General features: G+C 35.5%; 1 protein-coding gene across 1 annotated transcript in view; it reads right to left on the bottom strand.

The window, feature by feature from the left end:
* Positions 1-23,046, bottom strand: part of LOC126828350 (nuclear pore membrane glycoprotein 210) — a 398,410-nt gene that overhangs the window by 116,876 nt on the left and 258,488 nt on the right. Inside the window, exons 26-27 of the mRNA XM_050558065.2 lie at positions 19,525-19,652; positions 12,335-12,473 (exon numbers count right to left, since the gene is read on the bottom strand). Of these exons, the coding sequence (XP_050414022.1) occupies positions 12,335-12,473; positions 19,525-19,652 (267 nt within the window). The remainder of the gene's footprint in view (positions 1-12,334; positions 12,474-19,524; positions 19,653-23,046) is intronic.

Raw genomic sequence — 23,046 nt, 5'->3', positions numbered from 1 at the left:
TTACGTTCATTTTGGAAGCGGTGTAATTAAACAATAGCAGATTATTTTTCCCACTCGATAATCGTCGTGTTTCGACTCATTGGTCGTTCTCATTTTCCCGACCCATGGTGATAATAGAATTTTAAACAATAACAATATCCAATATGCATTCTTAACTTTGCATGCCGTATGAAGCGATAGTAAACGGAATTCACCTATCAATAAAATTCTCTTCGGAAAGAAAATTATTGGCTATTTTGTTTATTTCCATTTAAGGACTATAAATTATTTTCTTACAGACCAAACGAGACTTAAATCATCGCCGCTTTGATTAGTTATTCGGAGTAAATAATGAATTGTCGGCGGCCTCATCATTGTTAATTATCAATCAACTAATCATTAATCTGTGAGAAGTGATTACAGATTAGTATTACTCAATGACACGAACGGCTTGTTGATTGATTTACAATGTTTTGATTAACACTCAACGGCTATCTATATATGATCAGAATTAAGTTGTTGGTATCGAAGGACCTTTTTATTTTGTGTTTTTAACAATTTTCAAGTGTAAATAATTTAAGTAAATCAACCTGTCCATAATATCATATTCATTGTATATTATAAACAACAACACCAACAGTTGTTTTCTGCCACTTCTCAGAGTGAATCGCATGTAGATACCCCATAACATTGCCCAAATCTAATTTCTATCGTCTGCTTGAGCCTCGATGCGGCCACGGAACCACAATGTTGTCTAGGCCAATCAGAAAACGAGTCGTGTTGGAAGCATAGCAACAAGTGGAGTGTATTTACATTTTTAGGGGTTTTAAAACCCTTTTATATTCCTTCAAAATGAATTCATCGACAATACTTTGGTCATATTTATAAACTAGAGATTCTCCGCTTTGACAGGTCGCCCCGCTGCGAGCAGAGAAAAATATCTAATTCCACTGAGAATATTCAGAAAAAGACAGATTTAAGAATACGGTACTCTTACAAAACGTCCAAATAAAGGCGTTTTAAAATGTTTTATTGCTATTTTGATCTTTCGAGTCGATAGATAGTATATTTATAGATTCATTTTTGTGAAAATCTCAATTTCGATCAAAATCAATATTTTCGCATATTTTGTCTCTTGTGCAAAAATTAATTTTAGCGCATTCCGACTTATTTAGATGCGGCCGGTCACATATTTTACCCTTAGATCATTTTGGAAAGCCAAGTCTTCCCTAACCCTCCCATATTTAATGGGAGTTAAAATTCAATGTCCATCTACAATATTTGGGCAAGCGTTTCACTCTTAACACTAAGAAACAGAATGCATGACTTAAGAGCATACAATGTTGTGCTAATGCGACTTAAGAGCTTAATTAATTAGCACTAATTAGTGACCGTAATTCAAATTTAGAGTCCATAACTGAAACAAAGCCTAAAAGCTAGCTAACCAAGTCATGAAACCAAAAATATCACTTAAGAGCGACATAAGTTGAACAAACCTTGCTTAAGACTCGTTAAAAGGTGACAAAGGTCACTAATAAATGACCATAATTAAAATTTAGAGTCCATAACTGAAATAAAGCCTAAAAGCTAGCTAACCAAATCAGGAAACCCAAAATATTACTTAAAGCGGAAATTGCAAATTTTCTCAGAAAGTCAAAACGTAATTATTTCTATGTCTTTTGCTCAATAGGTTGTCAACTCACAATTATACGATCATAGGTGTCATTCTCACACTTACAAGTCATTTACACAGGAAATAATAACACAATTACCTCCCTTGTTTTCTATTCTCCACCATGGAGTAGCTTTTTCAAACGTTTAAAAATGAAGAGGAAAATGATATGTTTGCCAATTTCTCAGCTGGCAATAGTGAAATATAGGATTAATAGGATTATTCTTTAACAAGGTAGGACTGTTTATGGATACCATCTATTTTCAGGCTTTATTTTAATTTTAAAAATATAACTTTAAAATTTGCAATTTCCGCTTTAAGAGCGAAAAAAGTTGATTCAAAGGTGACAATGGGTCAAAGGTCAAATTTTAGGTCACATAATGATGTTTGAGTGGATTTGATTAAATTGTCTTGTCCGGGATTATTTTTCTTTCTAACACCATTTCTATGAGTTTCACTGCACAAAATGACTGCTTAAGAGCTAATTAATTAGCACTAATTTGTGACCATAATTAAAATTTAGAGTCCATAGCTGAAACAAAGCCTAAAAGCTAGCTAACCAAGTCAGGAAGCCAACAATATCACTTAAGAGCAACAAAAGTTGAACAAACTAGGCGTTAGACTGGTGACAAAGGTCATATTTTGGGCCACATTATCAATTAACCAATCAACCCATCAAATTGCTTATCTGTGCTTGCCCTAAAGAGACGCGGAAAAACTATGCAACAAATCACTCATTCCTAGGAAATGAAATGCAAAAACTGTTAAGTTTTTCCATTTATTCTAAATATTGAGAAGGGAAGTATATAACTGGACCTCTCTAGTTTTAAAAAACAGCAGACAGTTAAATTATGAATTAGTCCATATATGGTTGGAAACATTTATGTGTTCTCCTTTACATGGATATTTATGGGAAAAAAAGTCGAAATCGGAAGGTTATTTTCCATATAATGCTATCAAGACTGGCTTATATACTTACAAGATGTTTGTGCTAGATAAGATAAGATGTTAATTGCATCAAAACGTCCATTTAGGACAACATGTATACATATATGTTTAGACATAGTCGTATACATTTAATAATACATATAACATAGAAAACACATACGTGTAATACATTCATACAGACATGCGATACTCTTGTTGGATAATAGTCTTGTTTCATCAACTTTCATTCTATTATGGATAATCGCTCCTAAATATTTCCAATTGTAAATTAGATTTACTGTGGAGTGAGGCACAGATTTCGGAATGTGATGGTGTTTTGGACTATTTCCACACCAGAGATGATTCTTAAAGGAGGCATACAATCCCTGCGACCGACCCATGACAATTTCTAGATATCAAAAGTAGTTTAGAGCTGTGATTAATTACAATATTCGATTTGTGTATTCCACCAATGCTACTTCTATCTATAGTGGATAATTATTTTGATATAATATTTGTTTTGTCATCATTGTGTTCCATACATTTCTGTCTCCTCATTAACTGTATGCTATTTATCTGTTCGTAACAATATTATATTGTTAACGATTGTAAATATTGATATAGTACTGTAGATGTAGGCTATAGTAACCTGTGACTGTTTCCCATAAAAACTGTGTTCTGTTAAATAAAAGGGTGTTGATAAGAAATGGGTAAGTCCACAATAAATTAACACTTTAATTTTAACAAGCACACACCTGAGACATTATCGACAATGCGGAAGTAATTTAAAATGGCTGTTTCACACACCCCACCACTGTCAAAAACAGAACAAAACAAACAGTGCAGAATATACTATCGCAGGCGCAAATGACTGCCGTTCAATTTTAATTGTTCGCGTATTTCACCAAACATAATAAACATGTATTATACATTAGCTAAGTCTGTCAGTTGCAGGTATTACATTAGTGATATGTTATATGATCTATTAATTAGACATGTATTAACATTACAAGACCATAATCAACCCTCGATGACATCTGATGGGTCTGATTTTACACAAATTTCAATCTGATCTGCTGTTCAACAATGCTTGGTGATTAACCGTAAAAATGGATAGGCGAGACTTGTCTATTATCGTTACAACATTAACAATGACAACTGAGTCTACAGTGTTATTGAAATGAGTTTTTTCTTGACTCAGAGTTCAGCAACTTTACTGAAATTTTCAGCATATTCACTTGACATTATCTATTTTTAACTATTATAGCGCGAAGTGTCAGCTCTTTATCCAATCTTTCACAATGACGCTTGAAAACAAATTCAAAATTGGGCATACTACTTTATATGCTTAAAAACTGATTAGAATATACAATAAAACAAATTCAAAATTGGGCATATTACTTTATACTCATATTAGATTAATAATATGTGTTTTTTGACCCAATATCGTCTATTTAAAAGAATAGAGCTAATCACCCTTTAAACAATTCACTCATTGAACTATGTCTGGAATTACTTCTTTAAATCGAATAATGCCTAAAAGGAAGTTTAGTCTCCTTCAATTTTAAAATTTCCTTGTTGTACTGATAACTTTGCCATACTTTCAAGTGCATAATTATATTGCTGACATCAACATTATTGTCACCCGCCTTTCGAAGAAAGCAGGGAACTATAAAAATGGGCCTGTTTGTCTGTCTGTTCATCAAGCCATTTGGGACACAATAATTCTTCTTCTAGTTGAGGGGGATCACGTGGCTAAGTGGGTAAGACGCTGGCTCGCTAGCCTGGAGGTTGGGTTTTCGATCCCTGCATTTGGCGAGAAAGTTCATTCAGATTTTCCTATGTGGTTTCCCATTGTCAGTGATGCAGGATGGAGGGCATGACAAGGACAGCTGTCTAGTCCTTTGGATGGGACGAAAAACCGAGGTCCCGTGTACACATTGGCATGCATGTAAAAGATCCCCTGGCAATTGGAATTCGATATAAGAGTAGGCCGTTCATCATTAGGCCCGTCATCATTAGCCCAGTTTAGGAGCAGAACAGTAGGACGTTAAACCTGATTTCATTTCATTTCTTCTAGTTGAGGTCGAATTTTTAAACTTGGTGTAGGTGTTGATTATGTGAATGGCTTGATGGAGTTCGAAGATGTGCATTTTATGTTTAGGATCAGCAGAGATAAGCAATTTGATTGGTTGATTGGTCATAATGTGGCCTAAAATATGACTGTAAGTAACTTATATGACCAACCATATTAAAACTTTTCTTGGTGATTTTGGTGCAGAAAATCGATTGACCCAAAGCATTTCATTAGTTGTTAACATTCCTGTATTCCTTATAGAATGCCAGGCTTTGGGTTTGTAGCATTAAGCATTAACATTAAGGCATTTGAAGGCGTGGGTATATTGTTGAAACAACTAAGCGTTTGCGCATGTGCACACGTTTCAAATTCAATAATCGTCTCATGAGTGTATTCCGTTACTTCGCAGCAAGGAAATAAACGATGTTTTCCGACTGCGATAAAGTAATTTCGTTTCAGGGACATGCGTTTACGTTACAGTTTTACGGCGACCAAGGGACATAACTCTTATTCTCACAAAGAAGAGTTATCTGCCTTGATTATGGAAGCCGGGTAGATTTTGAAGCATTTATAACATATTTCCAAATGGTTATATCCTCAAAAATCAAAAGTGGTCAGACTTCAATTGATGATGAATAAAGTTTTTATGGTATGTCTTGTCATAAAAGGTTAAAATAATCCCGAAATAGTGTCTTTTTGTTTTAAAAAAAATTGATCATGAACCACTCTATCTTTGCATCATAACGTCCCCAAAAAATATAAATAGCTGATTTCTTCGAAATTATCATATTCCACCATATGCATGGCAGTAAATCATAAAAAATCTGATTCCATTTCATTCTCCATGTCATAAAATTATTAGCCGTAAGTGGCAACGTAAAAATATTGGAATAATGCCAAAGTCATTGACACGGTGTGAATTTTCACCTCTGACCTATTTTACGTAAATATCAGAAGATTCTTTGTAGAAACGTATGTTTTTTATTTGATAATTTGCAAATATAACATTCCTTTTCTTGGGTGTTTTATTTTTATTACTCAATCACCATTAATTTAAGAAATAAAAACAATAGAAATCAGTTTATTGATCAGGCAATTTTGTTCGCTAATGATGTTGCAAGGTATGATGGGTCCACGAGTTGATTTGCTACCGCCAAATGACAGGTGCGAACTCAAGGAATAATTTAACTGAAACCTTCAGTTTTTAAATTATAGCTCGGTGGTCGAGAATGGAAGTCTGTTCGCGTGTTTCCGGGTCTTGGTAACCGATGCGTAACCTGAACAACCGTTCGCGTGTTATTTCATACCCTGATTCATAGGCTAATACTAAATGTCTTTAGCACATTTTACACTGTGCACTCGTTTTTGCTGCATACAACAATGAACAAATGAAAATTCCCTTTTGGTTTCGGGTCAATAATTTAAATGACAGAATTTTTTTTTTTTTTAAATATTTTGTGAAAATGTACATAAAATGCTACCCAAAAGACTTTAATACGGTACTCCAAAAAGCGTTTTCAGTCACATCTGAGTGACATCACAAATAAGCGGTAGGCCTATAGAATAGGTTGTACAAATTTTACAACTCAAATCCACGAATATTAGCCAGTTAAAACTTATAAAAATCGTAATAATTTGAATGATAATATTTATAATCTTGATAATATCAGATAAAAAGCAGGCTACATTTAGTCAAAAGTAGCAAATTTCAGTCTGCAAAACCGATAAATCCCGTTTTCTACGGCTGTAATCATGTGAATGGAAATCCCCAGAAACATGGTGATGTATTTAAAGGGTTTTTAAAATCGGAAAAAAAATTGTAATCTCTAGAGAATCTGCAAGCTAAAAATGCGATTTTTCGAACAATCAGGGGCCATAATCCAGGAAGTTAAGTTCGGGTATCCGCGATTATCAAAAGGAACCAAGATCTGAGTGTGTAATGGTGATATATTCAAACGATTTTTTAAATCGGATAAAAATTGTCATCTCTATGGGGTCCACAAGCTAAAAATGTGATTTTCCGTACAATCAGGGGCAATAATTCAGGAAGTTATGGTCCGATATGCGCGAATATCGAAAGTAACCGAGATCTGTGGGTTATAAACATACATTTCAAATATGATCAAAATCAGATGAGAATTGTGACCTCCAGAGGGTCCACAACCCTGATACACAATATTTTGACACTATTTGCGAATGAGGGACGTCCATTTTGTCAGTTTCGGTCCGATTTTTACGAAATTCAAACTCAACCAACCTTAGGGTGTAACAGTGATATATTGTAACGGTTTTATAAATCGGATAAAAATTGTGACCTCTACAGGGTCCACAAGCTAAAAACACGATTTTTCATACAATCAGGGGGCATAATTCAGGACGTTATGGTCCGATATGCGTAAATATCGAAAGTAACCGAGATCTGTGGGTTATAAACATGCATTGGTCTGATTTTCACGAAATTCGAGCTAAACTGTCATTAAGGTGTAACAGTGATATATTCAAACTTTTTTTAAATCAGATAAAAATTGTGACCTCTATTAGTAAGTGCAGGGGGACTGCACCACACAAAATTTACACAAAAACAAATACACGGACAGGACATTATACTCAGCAAAACACAAACATACAGAAATTTTTAAAAAAGTGGATCCGGGGGCTAGCCGTAAGCGTCCACTGCGCTGTACAGTCCCGGGTCTGTAGTGACACAGACTTCACTCAAATTTGAAAACAATTAGGAATACAACTTAAAGAACCCATTGTGTAATGCCAGCATGAGTCATGATCTGCTATATGCTACACGAAATACGAATGTAAGCATATGTAGTAAAATTCAACTATACAAGTAACCACATCAGTGAAATTTATAAAAAAGTAGTCTAAACTCTTAAATTCAATCAAGAAACGCTTCAGTATTCAATACTGTATTGGTATTTTGTTTATTTATACTTAAGATGTGTAGGCCTAGGTATATTCATTTTACAATTATTCTACGGTCTTTATATTTGTTTATTTGCCGTAAATAGGTTACCCAGACCAATTTACGGCACTCCAATGTTACAGGTTTGAATGTCGTATTGTCCAACACATGCCTGCATATTTTCATGATGTTTCTTATTTTATTTCTTACCTGTGTTGACCGTGGATTTGCTACGGCCCGAGAGTAGGACTAGGAGGACGATGAGAGCTTTCTCAGTTTCTGCCTGACCTGATTCTCATTCCACCGTAATAATAATAATATTCGTGAGACACGTACAACAACTTTACAAACAAGTCAAATAATACAACGTGTTTTAATTATCAATATCTACCTGTTGTCATAATTCGTTGTACTCAAATAAAACACAAACACCGTTTTAAGAATCGTTTTAATTTTTAATCTCAAAGTAATAAAGTAATATTTGAAAAAAAAAAACCCCAACAAAACAACAAATACCGAAAGGTCCTCAACTATCCAGAGAAACAGAGTGGGGCAGGACAATTTTATGCTCGGTCGGGTGGTGTCAAAAAGTTTTTAGATCCCTGTATCATTGATGAAAATTAAGTGAATTTGGTAAAATTTGAATATATAAATGGAAATTTGATTTGCACTGAACCAAATACAAAAGGCAGCAGATGCTCTGAAAATACACCAAGAAGGGTTTAATTTTCATAAAAGACCACGCCCCCCTCCCAGGCACATTTTCAAGTGTGTGCGCAGGCACACTCAACTTTTATAGAGCCCTGATAATACCCCACACAAGAAATGCAAAACAGGTATGTTGAAGAAACCGTACTATGTAAGTGTATTTATAAAGGCAAAACAGAACTGGAAGACGAAGTTGCTGAAAGGGACCTCGTTCCTGTCGCCATGTTTCTTGCAGTCGCGGCAATACTTGCAGAATTCGTCAGACAAAAAAGTACCGACAGCAAACTGTAGATAAAAAAGACGCCGCCGACATCTCTTGAATGCGATTCCACCCGACCCGGTTGGAATTGGGTGCTATTGATAGTAAAGGCACGTAAGCTTGAAATATTTCTTGCCGAATACATATAGCATGACTTAGCCTACGCGCTGTATTCTAGAAAGAGGCAGATTCGAAAAAAAGGAGATGACATGTGAACGAGTTTGTGTCAGTGCATAAACCAGACTTATTTACATAAGCCCCCAATAAAATAATCAATAGAATACAATATCAAAAGATAGGTTGCCAGGCAACGAAACATAACTTAGGCAGTAATTATCAGAAATCGTTGGGAATCAATAGGATTCTTCGTCTCATGACCTCAAACACTGTGTATAAATTTAAAGTTAATCGGATATTAACTTTAGCCTCTAGAGCATCCACAAGATTTTTTGAAGTGATCAAGGGCCATCATTCTGGCAGTAATTATCCGAAATCACTGAAAATCAATTGGCGTCTTCGTCTCATTACCTTAAACACTGTGTATAAATTTAACGTCAATCGGATATTAACTTTGGCCTCTAGAGTGTCCACAAGATTTTTTGAAGTGATCAAGGGCCATAACTCTGACAGTAATTATTGGACATTGCTGAAAATCAATAGGCTTCTTCGTTTCATGACCTTAAACACTGTGTATAAATTTAAAGTCAATTGGATATTAACTCTAGCCTCTAGAGCGTCCACAAGCAATTGTGGATGCCGGACCGACGACAATATACAACATTTCAATGTGGGCGTATAAAAACCATGGTTTAACCCTTTCAATGCTAGACGTAAATCCACTGCCTGTGCTAGACCCTTTTTTGAGGAAAAAAGGGGGGTTGGAACCAGTGATGGGATTTTACCTGTATATTCCGGACTTGTCCGAATCTTTTTTCGAAACGCCCAAAATTGTCCGACAGGGAATATGCCCAATCGGACATCAAGACATGGTGAATAATATTCAAATTCCAAAATTAATATAGTGTACTGAGTGTATAACTACCGTGCAACCCGATTATCGTTGATAATAGGCTGGATTGATTAGGTAATTAAGTGATCGACTATTTATCGTGTTATGTCGTCTACACACCTACCTTGATTAACTACTATTCTGCCTTAATTGGCTGACTTAATCCTTTGTCGGACAATTCATCAAATCAATCCTGAACAGATGTCATTGCTTCTCCTTTGTCGGACGATATATCAATCCAATAAGAGTGATTATAAACTTAATCTGATTAACCCGTGATTTGTCCATTGTCTCACGTTTTAATCTCCTTTGTGTCGGACAATAACACGTAGAAATTAGTCATATATGTCACATATCCTGATAGTATATAGCACCTCAAATCAACATACATTGTATCCGATAACTTGTCTGTGATATATTTTCGGTGAAAGCTGAAGTTAAATAAAGATATTTCACACACACGCATATGGCACTATACTTCAGTAATTAAAATGAAAGTACAAATCTCGCGAGACACGTGAAATTAAGGTGTATACGTGCCGAATCCAATATGACTGATGTCCGGGAAAAGATTCTATTTTGATGGCATATTGTCGGATTTATGATCATATTTTGAATGGGGTTTATGTCTTTAAATAAATAAATAAATAAATAAACACGCTAAGAAATGTTGACGAATATTTCGATTGGAATGACGTAAGTAGTTAATTGTTTTAGACGATAGCGCATGCTACACTCGAATGCAATTATTTAGCAGTTGGTGTCACACGCTCGTTGTATTTGAGCGTCGTTAACTACGGTTTACGGCGAAATAAATTTCGGGATGTCATTTTTTTACCTTCCGTATATAAATCGAAACGTAGTATCAGACGAATGTCGGACTTTGCTGAAAAATGTACCGACGTATGACCCGAAAAATACGGTAATTTTTGGGGAGTTTGAAACAGATAGGCAGCAGTCAGCACGCTGCCATTCTATAGTATTGATGTCATGTAATTTTGTAGGAATATTATTGACATAAATTTGAATACCGTACGTGTTTTAAACATGAAATATAACGAGGTGCACCTATTTTTCTTTTACATATCAATTTGAATATATTTTGTTGACACGTGATTCTTTATTGTGTTTTGAAAACGTCTGCTTAAATTACAATAATTTTGTTGAAATCCCATCACTGGTTGGAACTGAATGCCAAACAGTACTTATGGAAGCTTTTATGAAAAATCTTTTTGTCTGTTGGGATGGGCATGAGGTTGGGCTAAGAGGAAAAAATAGAATTTTGGAAATTTGCATAATAATGTAGTCACGCGACGTCATGGCGGCCATTTTGGATTTCTGATTTCTCACTAAAGCTAACACGAAAACGAATTTTTCTCCATGAAATACTTATGAGATATTGTTTTTTTCACTGGATTTTGATAAAGATATATAAAATGAACAAAAATATCAATAGCAGCCATGAGCAATGCCATACCCATACTACCGGCTATACGCAATGAAAGGGTTAATCCAACGTTTCGTCAGTAAAAATACTAACTTCTTCAGGGATGAAGAACTAAATACAAAATGACTGGAAGTCAGTTATGACATCATAGGAAGTTATGACATCGTGGGAATGATGACGTCATAGACTTAGATACATAACATGAAAGGTTAGCTTAACTAAAACTTAGGTAAAATGTTACAAGTAAGGAAAAATTATGCATGATTATGAATGGTTTTGAAACCCCCTGGATTTAATTCATTTAAACCGTTAGGCCAAACTGAATGTTGTCTATGAATCTACAGACTCTCTGCTGTGTTCAATTTTTTCTGATCTTTATCAGGAATTTTTTGTACTATGGTACACACTAAATCATGACCAGGTATATTAAAATGCAGGGCTACATGGGGGGAATGGCCAGGTTTTTTAAGCTTATATTACATCTGTCCTTATTAAGTCAACTGCTGAAAGGAGTAATGGTTTGGCCTACATATTGCATACTAATGAATAATTCGCTTGTGTGTGGGGGTCTTTAGCTGTGGGAGGACACAGAGAAAACCCACGAGGTTGAACAGACAATCTTAATCCTTGTCACATACAAGTGGGGAATCGAAACAATGCCACTTGACAGACCTATTGATCTAGCACGCATGCGTTAACCCATTTCTTAGTCAGTAATGAAAACATTTACAACACACTAAAATCTCATAAAGTAATTATCAGAAATCATTAGAATTTGTTTGGCTTCCAGTTCTGCCACATGCTAACATTTAGCATACAAAACATTTAATATCTAGGGCCATAACTCTGGAAAAAATTATTTTTCAAGGTGATCAAGGTCCATAACTCTGACAGTAATGATCAAAAATTGTTGAAAATCATTAGGCTTCTTTGTCTCACGACCTTAAACACTGTGTATAAATTTTAAGTGAATAGGAAATTAACTTTAGCCTCTAGAGTGTCCACAAGATATTTCAAGTGATCAAGGGCCATAACTCTGGCAGTAATTATCAGAAATCGTTGAAAATCATTGTGGGTATATAAAAATTAAACGATAAAATGGATACTCAAGGCTAAGTCTTGGTTGTCTATTTTCAATATATTCACTTTCTACTAACTGTTTTTGAACTATTATAGCAAGAATGGACTGCTCGCTTTATCTAAATCTTACATAATGCATCTTTATGTTAAGTTTCATCTGAATCAGACAAAAATTATGGCCTCTGGAGTGTCCACAAACTTTGTACAAATTTCGCATTTTGCATTATTGATGTGCACTAAAATCGAACTTATTATTTACCTCTACTGGTTTAGGCGAGCTGTATATAACTTGTCCATTCGGTAGCTTTACTGATGCTCGCATATTTGTATGCCCTACATAAGCTCCATAAACTGTATAATAAGCGGTTACTTTATCATCAAAATAACTGGAACTTGGCCTGAAAATAACAAGCCAACAGTGAGGCTGATGTCCCCCACGGAAATCTCAAAATAAATAAATGACACATTAATTAATCGCACATTTATTTTTTTCAAAAGTATCAAGCAATCAAACCAATAATCAACTATATGCCAAGTTTCATCACTCTCTATCAGATAGAATCAAAGTTATCTGGTACCAAAGCATCGACCAATAAAATTGCTTAACTCTGTTTCATTTTAGCTCGGAAATGTTAATCATTGAACTCCGTCAAGATATTCTCATCATCAAACTTAGTCAAGGTAATGATATAATGAATCTATGCTCGGAGTTTCATTAATTAAAACCAAAGTTATTGGCCTCAAAGCATCAACCAATCAGATTGCTTATCTCTGCTTACCCTAAGCAGAAAATGCTCATCTTCGAACTCCATCAAGGCATATAAACACTACATCAAGGCATTCACCTAATAAACAGTTAGACACCTACACCAAATTTGAACATTCTAGCTCAATTAGAAGGAGAGTTATTGTGTTCCAATGTCTCGGCCAATCAAATTGCTTATCAAGCATAAAATGCTCATTATTGAACTTAGTCAAGGTAATGATGTAATGAAACTATACATGAAGATTCATCATTCTCACTTAATTAGAACTAAAGTTATTGTGTCCTAAAGCATCAACCAATCAAATTGCTTATCTCTGCTTACCCTAAGCAGAAAATGCTCATCTTCGAACTCCATCAAGGCATTGACATAATAAACACCTACACCAAGTTTGAACATTCTAGCTCAATTAAAAAGAGAGTTATTGTGTCCCAAAAAGTTAAACGGACGGACAAACAGACAGAGGAACCCATTTTAATAGTCCCCTGCTTTCTTCGAAAAGCTGGGGACAATAAATACTGGTATACAATTACAGCTGTATTGACCAGAATAAAGCATTTTCAGGAGTGAACATGCAGGCAATTTACCAGTCTTCATATCTCTTCAACCTAAAATAAGATAGGTTGCCAGGCAATGAAACATACGCCTACAGCAGCTAAATCGTCCGAGCGGTCGACAAGGGTTGTCGCATAATTATTCCTTTGTAGGAATAAAGATCAGATAATAATTCTGGAGGGTTCACAAGGTTCTACAAACTGAAACAAGGGCCTTAACTCTGGAAGTAGTCTACAGAAATTGTTGAAATTTGACAGGTTTTTTTCATTTTACTAATTTAAATACATAACTCTAGAAATTATCGACGGAAATTGATGAAATTCAATAGACCTCTGTTTCACAAATTTAAATGATGTATATACATATACATATCGGATGATAACTTTCATCAATCGAGCATTAACAAGGTTGAACAAAGTGAAACAAGGGTCCTAACTCTAGAAGTAATTATTGTAAATTGCTGAAATTCACTAAGCTTCTTCGTTTCACTAATTTAAATAATGCATATGAATTTCAGAAAGATCAGATGATAACTTTTGGCGTTAGAGTGTTCACAAGGTTCAATAAAGTGAAACAAGGGCCATAACTCTAGACGTAATAAACGGAAATTGCTGAAATTCAATAGGCTTCTTCGTTTCACTAATTTAAATAATGCATATAAATTTCACAAAGATCGGATGACAACTTTTGGCGTAATAGTGTTCACAAGGTTCAACCAAGTGAAACACAGACATCTTGAACAGAAATTATTGAAATTAGGCTTCTACATCCTCACTAATGTAAACCACACATATCAATTTTAAAACAATCGGATAATAACTTTTGGAGTTAGAGCGTTCACAAGAAATTGTGGCCGACAGACAGACCAATGGGCGGATAGCCGGGGGCGACGGCAATATAAATCCACATTTCCATGTAGGTGTATAAAAACAGACAAACTGAGGTGTACTGGCATAAGAAATTGTTTGTGATATAAATTTATTGTTGAAGTGGACATTACCGGTAAATAAATATAGTCACACAAAGCTCACATACCAGCTATGTCTCAAAACAAAATTTACGTCAGTCCATTGGCCCGGCGCCGATAAATAACTGAACGGGCCAACATCTTTTTATTTTGAAGATGGTGGATCAGCCCTGTGAGCCGACTGTTTTTTGTCATGGATATCTTGTTCATGGTTCTATCAAATTCTCCTTTGAAAATATCTATATTGCCCCTATTTATATCCGAAATATATTTCATCTAGATATTTAACGGTATTTCATTACCAGAAATGAAAATAAAATTGTCCACCAAGAGAAATTATTGTTGTAGGAGTGAGGTTGTGCTTGCAAATATCAAGGGATTTGGGGTGGGGTAGTGTACGTGTGTTTTGTTAATATTTATTGGGCCCACAAGTTAATGTTACGACCTACACCTTTCATGAATGGCGTCTACCAGCGGGTCCTGTTGGCTTACAACATTTCTTGCCGAATTTTAAACACTGCCACAGACAGCAGTTTATCCGAAATGACAACTTGGATTTTGACCAAATTTAAATTAACGGTTGCCATGCAAGATATGCCCACATTTTGCAGGAGATGGAAGGAGAACAGGGACAATCGGTTGCAGGCCACAAATGTTCAAATTATGGCGTAACCAATTGGTTATGCTATTTTCATGTTTTATTCAGATTAAAATGGCGCTATTATTCATTTCCACTTTTCGTGAATGTATTTTTTTTTTTAAAGAAATAGCTTGACTAGTTTAGTTTATATTTAAAGATACATTATGGGAGATTTTGTAACGAGTTGGTAGTTATTGAGAAGGAAAGTTATGCAGTAAATTGGCTTACAATCCACTAAAGATCGCAGGCTAGCGCTGCCATCCAGAGTTGATTATGGCCTGGATAGGTTAATTAATGTCTAATTAATAATTTAGATAACATTTCAGGCCTAAAGAAAGACCTGAAATAGGCAGATTTAGCTCTTGCATAATGTATGTTTAATATTATATTTTGAGGTTAAATGTTTATGACTTTAATCCCTTGGTGTCCCCATTTATACATTAGAAAATATTTCGTTCTACTTCACTTAATCCCTATATTTAAGTAACTTAGTAAGCTAGTTGATTGATTTCTTGTCAACAAGTAATAATTAACCTGTTGTAATTTAGCAGAAAGTAGATGATTTATGATACCATAGGGGCCAGTTTATTCTTTTATCAATTGGCTTTTTCAAACATCAAGTGAATGAAGCTGACTATAATGAGCCGATTAAGATCCCTGATGTACGTACATGGCTACTCGTACGACTACATGGTTAACGGTTGTACAGGTGAATCGGTTAAAAAAATTACTTACGGATTTTCGTTTTTATATCATATCTGACTTTCAAAACCAGTTATGGTAGCTACCACATTCTTTTCTGTCACCGAAGACCACATTTTATTGCTTTTGGAATTAAATCATGGATTTAAGTTTATCTTTAAATTCCTGTTTGTATACATTATTAGCACTCTTCCAAGCACATAGCATGAGATAGCTTCACGGCTCACTCATACATGTAGGCTTGGTACCGACTGATTGATGAATAGTATTTATTAACCTTGACACCGACAATACTATATACCAGTGTTTTCCGGTATTCAGTATAACATGGAGTTTTCCGGTAGTTTTCAGGTTGTTTTCCAGTGTTTTTCGGTGTTTTCCGGTATATAGTATGGCCCCCTTGACACTCTTTAAACAAAGTCTCAAAAAGAAACAGACTAGTCTGATGTGATGAAATACGGTAATATTAAAATAGACAAGATAGTAAAATCGTTAACATTAGTACTGGAGCACCATGCCATGTTCTGTTGGGAGTCAAAGTTGACGACATACATACGATCTGATATGTGCGAATTTCAAAAGGAACTAAGATCTTTGTGATATAAGCATAAATTTAAGGTTGCATCAAAATCTAAAAAAAATTTTGTCCTCTAGGAGTCTACAACCTTGATATACCACATATTTACACCATTTGCGTTATAGGAGGGGCGGCCATTTTGCCCTTCAGTTCTGGTCCCATTTTCACGAAATTCATACTCAACCGTCATTACGGTGTAACGGTTATATACTCACACGTTTTTTTAAATCGGATAATAAAGTCAATCGGATATTAATTTTAGCCTCTAGAGCGTCCACAATATTTTTCAAAGTGATCAAGGGCCATAACTCTGGCAGTAATTATCGGAAATCGCTAAAAATCATTAGGTTTGTTCATCTCATGACCTTAAACACTGTGTATAAATTTAAAGTCAATCGGATATTAACTTTAGCCTCTAGGGCCATAACTCTTGCAAAAATTATCGGAAATCGCTGAAAATTAATAGGATTCTTCGTCTCATGACCTTAAACATTGTATAAATTTAAAGTCAATCGGAAATAAACTTTAGCCTCTAGAGCCTTCAAAGTGATCAAGGGCCATAACTCTGGCAGTAATTATAGGAAATCGCTGAAAATCAATAGGCTTCTTCGTCTCATGACCTTAAACACTGTGTATAAATTCAAAGTCAATCGGATATCAACTTTGACCTCTAGAGCGTCCACAAGATTTTTTGAAGTGATCAACTTTAGCCTCTTGAGTGTCCACAAGATTTTTCAAAGTGATAAAGGGCCATAAATCTGGCAGTAATTATCGGAAATCGCTGAAAATCAATAGGCTTCTTCGTCTCATGACCTTAAACACTGTGTATAAATTTAAAGTAAATCGGATATTAACTTTGACCTCTTGAGAGTCCACAAGATTTTTTGAAGTGATCAAGGGTCATAACTCTGGCAGTAATTATCAAAAATCGTTGAAAATCAATAGGCTTCTTCGTCTCATGACCTTAAACACTGTATAAATTTAATGTAAATTGGATATCAACTTTGACCTCTAGAGCGTCCACAAGATTTTTTGAAGTGATCAAGGGCCATAACTCTGGCAGTAATTATCGAAAATCGCTGAAAATCAATAGGCTTCTTCGTCTCATGACCTTAAACACTGTGTAAAAAGTCAATCGGATATTAACTTTGCTTGTGGACGCCGGACCGCCGGTTGGGGGCGACAACAATATACTACCACATTTCAATGTGGGCGTATAAAAAGGTGATTTTTCGTATAATCAGGGGCCATAATTCAGGAAGCTACGATCCGATATGCGACAATATCGAAAGGAACCAAGATCTTAAGGTTATAAACATGGATTTCAAGTTTCATCAAAATTGAATTAAAATTGATTTACCATATGTTTTACACTATTCGCGTACAAACGACGGCAATTTTGGTCTGATTTTCACGAAATTCGAACTCAACCTTCCTTCAATCGGATATTAACTTTGCTTGTGGACGCCAGACCGCCGGATGGGAGCGACAACAATATAAAAAGGCGATTTTTCGTATAATCAGGGGCCATAATTCAGGAAGCTACGATCCGATATGCGACAATAAAAAGGTCGATTTTTCGTATAATCAGAGGCCATAATTCAGGAAGCTACGATCCGATATAAAAAGGCGATTTTTCGTATAATCAGGGGCCATAATTCAGGAAGCTACGATCCGATATGCGACATAATTCAGGAAGCTACGATCCGATATAAAAAGGCGATTTTTCGTATAATCAGGGGCCATAATTCAGGAAGCTACGATCCGATATGCGACAATATCGAAAGGAACCAAGATCTTAAGGTTATAAACATGGATTTCAAGTTTCATCAAAAGGACCGCCGGATGGGGGCGACAACAATATACTACCACATTTCAATGTGGGCGTATAAAAAGGTCGATTTTTCGTATAATCAGAGGCCATAATTCAGGAAGCTACGATCCGATATAAAAAGGCGATTTTTCGTATAATCAGGGGCCATAATTCAGGAAGCTACGATCCGATATGCGACAATATCGAAAGGAACCAAGATCTTAAGGTTATAAACATGGATTTCAAGTTTCATCAAAATTGAATTAAAATTGATTTACCATATTTTTTACACTATTCGCGTACAAACGACGGCAATTTTGGTCCAATTTTCACGAAATTCGAACTCAACCTTCCTTCAATCGGATATTAACTTTGCTTGTGGACGCCGGACCGCCGGATGGGGGCGACAACAATATACTACCACATTTCAATGTGGGCGTATAAAAAGGTCGATTTTTCGTATAATCAGAGGCCATAATTCAGGAAGCTACGATCCGATATGCGACAATATCGAAAGGAACCAAGATCTTAAGGTTATAAACATGGATTTCAAGTTTCATCAAAATCGAATTAAAATTGTGACCTCTACAGGTTCCAGAACCTTGATTTACCATATTTTTTACACTATTCGCGTACAAACGACGGCAATTTTGGTCCGATTTTCACGAAATTCGAACTCAACCTTCCTTAGGGTGTAACAGTGATATGAAAGTTATGACCTCTATAGGGTCCACAAGCTAAAAACGTGTTTTGTCGTACAATCAGGGGCCATAATTCAAGAAGTTATGGTCCGATATGCGCGGATATCGAAAGGAACTGAGATCTTTGGGTTATAAACTTACATTTCAAGTTTCAACAAAATCGGATATAAATTGTGACCTCTATAGGGTCCACAAGCTAAAAACGTGATTTTTCGTACAAAGAGGGGCCATAATCCGTGAAGTTTCGATCCGATACATGCCAATATTGAAAGCAGCCGAGATCTTTTGGTGATAAACCTATATTTCAAGTTTCGCCAAAATGAGAGAGAAATGGGGTTTAACGTCCACTCAACACAAACTAGGTAATTTCGGGACTAACATATGGTTTGATTTTATTTCAATAATTTGCTTGCCCGTGGGGGTCTTTAGCAGTGGGGGGAAACCTGAGTACTCGGAGAAAACCCATGAGGTTGGACAGGCGACCCTACTCCTTGCTACGTACAACCGGGGATTCGAAACCATGCCAGTTGACTCAATGACAGGCCTTATGATACAGCACACATGTGCTAACCATTCGGCCATCCCCCCCCCCCCCTGGCGCCAAAATCGGACAAGAATTGTGACCTGTAGAGAGTAGACAAACAAATTGTGGACGGACGGACAGGGGCAATGACAATATACGTCCACATGAAAATGTGGGAGTATAAAAAGGCATACATCTATAACTTACCTTATGGTTAAAATACCTGTACCGGCTTCTAGTTTTAATCCCATTAAGGAAAAGAAACTAGACAATAGAGGATTACCATTTACATCTAAAACTTGTACTTTAGCTATCAATTCTTTACCAACTTCTACCTAAATTAATAGAAACAAGTGAAGCTTATGTCCCCCACTGCTATCCCAAGATAAATAGATCACACATACAGTCAGAGGTCGTAGTCATGCAAAAATCCGCGTTTTTCATGCAATTTCTTCAAAATAAACGCAAATATTTCCGGACGCTGCGTAATTTACACGCAGAAATTTCTCAACTAAGTATAATTAGATTATGTTTAGATAACGGATAAAATGTTTAGATAACGGATAAAATGTTACGAATAAAATGTTACGGATAAAATGTTACGATAATGAATAATATATCTTTGTTGTGGTTTGTACACTGGGTCATCAATCTATGTGCTTCACGCAGCATTTACACATCGATACTGACTGTTCGTTCTTAAAGTATTACGTCCACTTCCACCATAGGCGATATCGTAGATAGGTGATATTGCTACTGTAGTCCACTGATCTATATATAGATCAGTGCTGTAGTCTCCATAGGTTTTTATATACAGACATTCAATAACTACACTATTATGGTAATAAAAAGACTGGACAAGTTTTCTATCAGTCGTCTGCTACCTTACTGTACTTCTTGGTGCACAAAATCATACATTTTGTAACGCTTACTGTATTTATTGAATTGATTACATCAATAACTATGTTTTCTGGTAAACCAAGACAAAGAACATTAACAAATTTCTTTAAAACAGGCAATCCACAAGGTTTTCCGAACGAAAATGTGTCTGAATACACCAGAAATGACACGGTCATTGATGGTGAAAGTGAGGGAGGCGTCTCAAGATAACCATGGCCCTACAATAATTAAACGATCGAAATCTGAATTCATTTTTTAAGAAAAATGGAGAAATGATTTCTTATCGTTGCGAACCAGTCAAGATACGGACGGCGCATTTGTTATTTTTTACTCAGTTTGTGAAGGGGCGAAAGTGAAAAACGCCTATACACGTGGTTGCAAAACTTATCAACACAATTCTTTGATTAGACATAAGCAATCAACAGATCATTCACACTCATTGCTTTCAACTTCATTGGCGGATCATATGAAAAAAACATGGGAAAATTCAGATAAATCTTTCATTGTTATGCTGATAACCGTATATAGTATGGCAAAACATGACATGCCTAATGACAATTTTTCAACCATTATGGATCTCCAGCGTCGGAATGGCGTACCCGAATTACAAATTTCAAATCATCATATCTACAAGCACCATTCAAATGTTTGATCCAAGCCTTTGGATTGGCTAGTACACCATAAACTGTCTAAATTCAGCTAATCAAATATTGGCTTTCGTAGAGATACAGTTTGATCTTTACTTCCTTTAAAACTGAAAGATTGAAATAACTGTGCAGTTAACCTCTAGTATTCATAAGACTAAATACAGTATCAATAAAATAAGGACGTTTAAAATAGGGTTAATCACACAACAATGTTACTTGCTTCTGTTGAGTATTTTGAGAGGCTCCAAGTCACGAAGATGTAGAGGGTAAAAACGCAAAATTTTGGAATGCCTGCCTATTTTTACGCAACTCGAAATTGATCCACTGCGACCTCTACATACAGTCAACATCAATGTATAACACACACAATTTTCCTCTGGCCAGTCCCACCTGAAATATGGGGGGGGTGTAATTTTGGGGAATAATTTTTTTAAAACTTTTTCCATCAGTTTAAATGCATAAAAGATTGTGGCTATTTCGAAACATGGCCTGTATGACTGATTGCAGTATTACATATCGTTGACAGTTTGACATAAAGAAAGCTTATTATATAGTGATCCAACCTACAAGATTCTGCTAAATATAGTTACCATAATTTATAACAAGAGGTTGCCATTTGCCATGCAAGATATGCCCACATTTTGCAAGAGATGGACAAAGAACAAGCTAAAAACAAAACAATTTTTTGTACAATCAGGGGCTGGTTTTTTAAATCAGATAAAAATTGCAACCGCTAGAGGGACCACAAGTTAAAAACATGATTTTTTGTACAATCAGGGGCCATCATCCAGGAAGTTAAAGTCCTTCTTGAATATCTAGAGCAAATATATAAACATATATTTTAAGTTTCATCAAAATCAGATAAAAACTGTTCCACAACCTTGGTATTACATACTTTTACTTTTACACTATTTGCGTACCAGGAGCGACCATTTTGTCGGGCATTTTCGGTTCAATTTAAACCAAATTTGAACTGAATCATCTATATGGTGTAACAGTGATATATTTAAATGATTTTAAAAATCAGATAAAAATTGTGACCCCTAGGGTGTCCATAAGCTAAAAAGAAATTTTTCGTACAATCAGGGGCAATAATCCATGAAGTTACAATCTGATATGCACGAATTTTGAAAGGAACCAAGATCTTTGGGTAATTAACATACATTTTAAGTTTCATCAAAAGCGGATAAAAATTGTGACCTCTTAAGAGTGTCTACAAGCTAAAAACATGATTTTTCCAACCATCAGGGGCCATAATCCATGAAGTTACAATCTGATATGCACGAATATTGAAAGGAACCAAGATCTTTGGGTAATTAACATACATTTTAAGTTTCATCAAAAGCGGATAAAAATTGTGACCTCTTAAGAGTGTCTACAAGCTAAAAACATGATTTTTCGAACCATCAGGGGCCATAATCCTTTAAGTTACGGTCCGATACATGCCAATATGAACAGGAACTGAGATCTTTGGGATATAAACCTATATTTTGGCTTGGAGCTGGGCGATATTTCGGTTTTTCAATATAATACCGTCACAGAAATAAAAACCGTAAAAAAAACATCTTCAGAAAAATATCGAAAAACCGATATCACAGTTTTGATTTTTCTTGATGATATTAAACATAAATATTGAAAAAAATGTCTTCCTTTTTATGATATTTACAGTATTTTATTGCTTAATGATGAATAAATAGCAATAAATACTGTTAACCAGCGGCTGCCAGGCAGGATACGCCCACATTTTCGAGAGATGGATAGAAAACAAGCTAAAACGAAAGTGATTTTTCCTACAATCAAGGGCCATAATTCAGAAAATTACAATTCGATATGCGCAAATATCGAAAGGAACTGAGATCTTTGGGTTATAAACTTACATTTCAAGTTTCAACAAAATCGGATAAAAATTGTGACCTCTATAGGGTCCACAACATTGATATACCATATTTTTACGCTATTTGAGGACGAATGGCGGCCATTTTGTTTGTCAGTTTTGGGCCGATTTTCACGAAATTCGAACTCAGTCGTCCTTAGGGTGCAACGGTGATATAATAATATGTTTTTTTAAATCGGATAAAAATTATGACTTCTATAGGGTCCACAAGCTAACAACGCGATTTTTCGTACAATCAGGGGCCATAATTCAGGAAGTTACGGTCCTATATGCGCGAATATCGAAAGG

Source organism: Patella vulgata, chromosome 7 (genome assembly GCF_932274485.2).
Source record: "Patella vulgata chromosome 7, xgPatVulg1.2, whole genome shotgun sequence".
NCBI classification, from domain to species: Eukaryota; Metazoa; Mollusca; class Gastropoda; family Patellidae; genus Patella; species Patella vulgata.
This window is presented reverse-complemented; position numbering and strand designations above follow the sequence as displayed.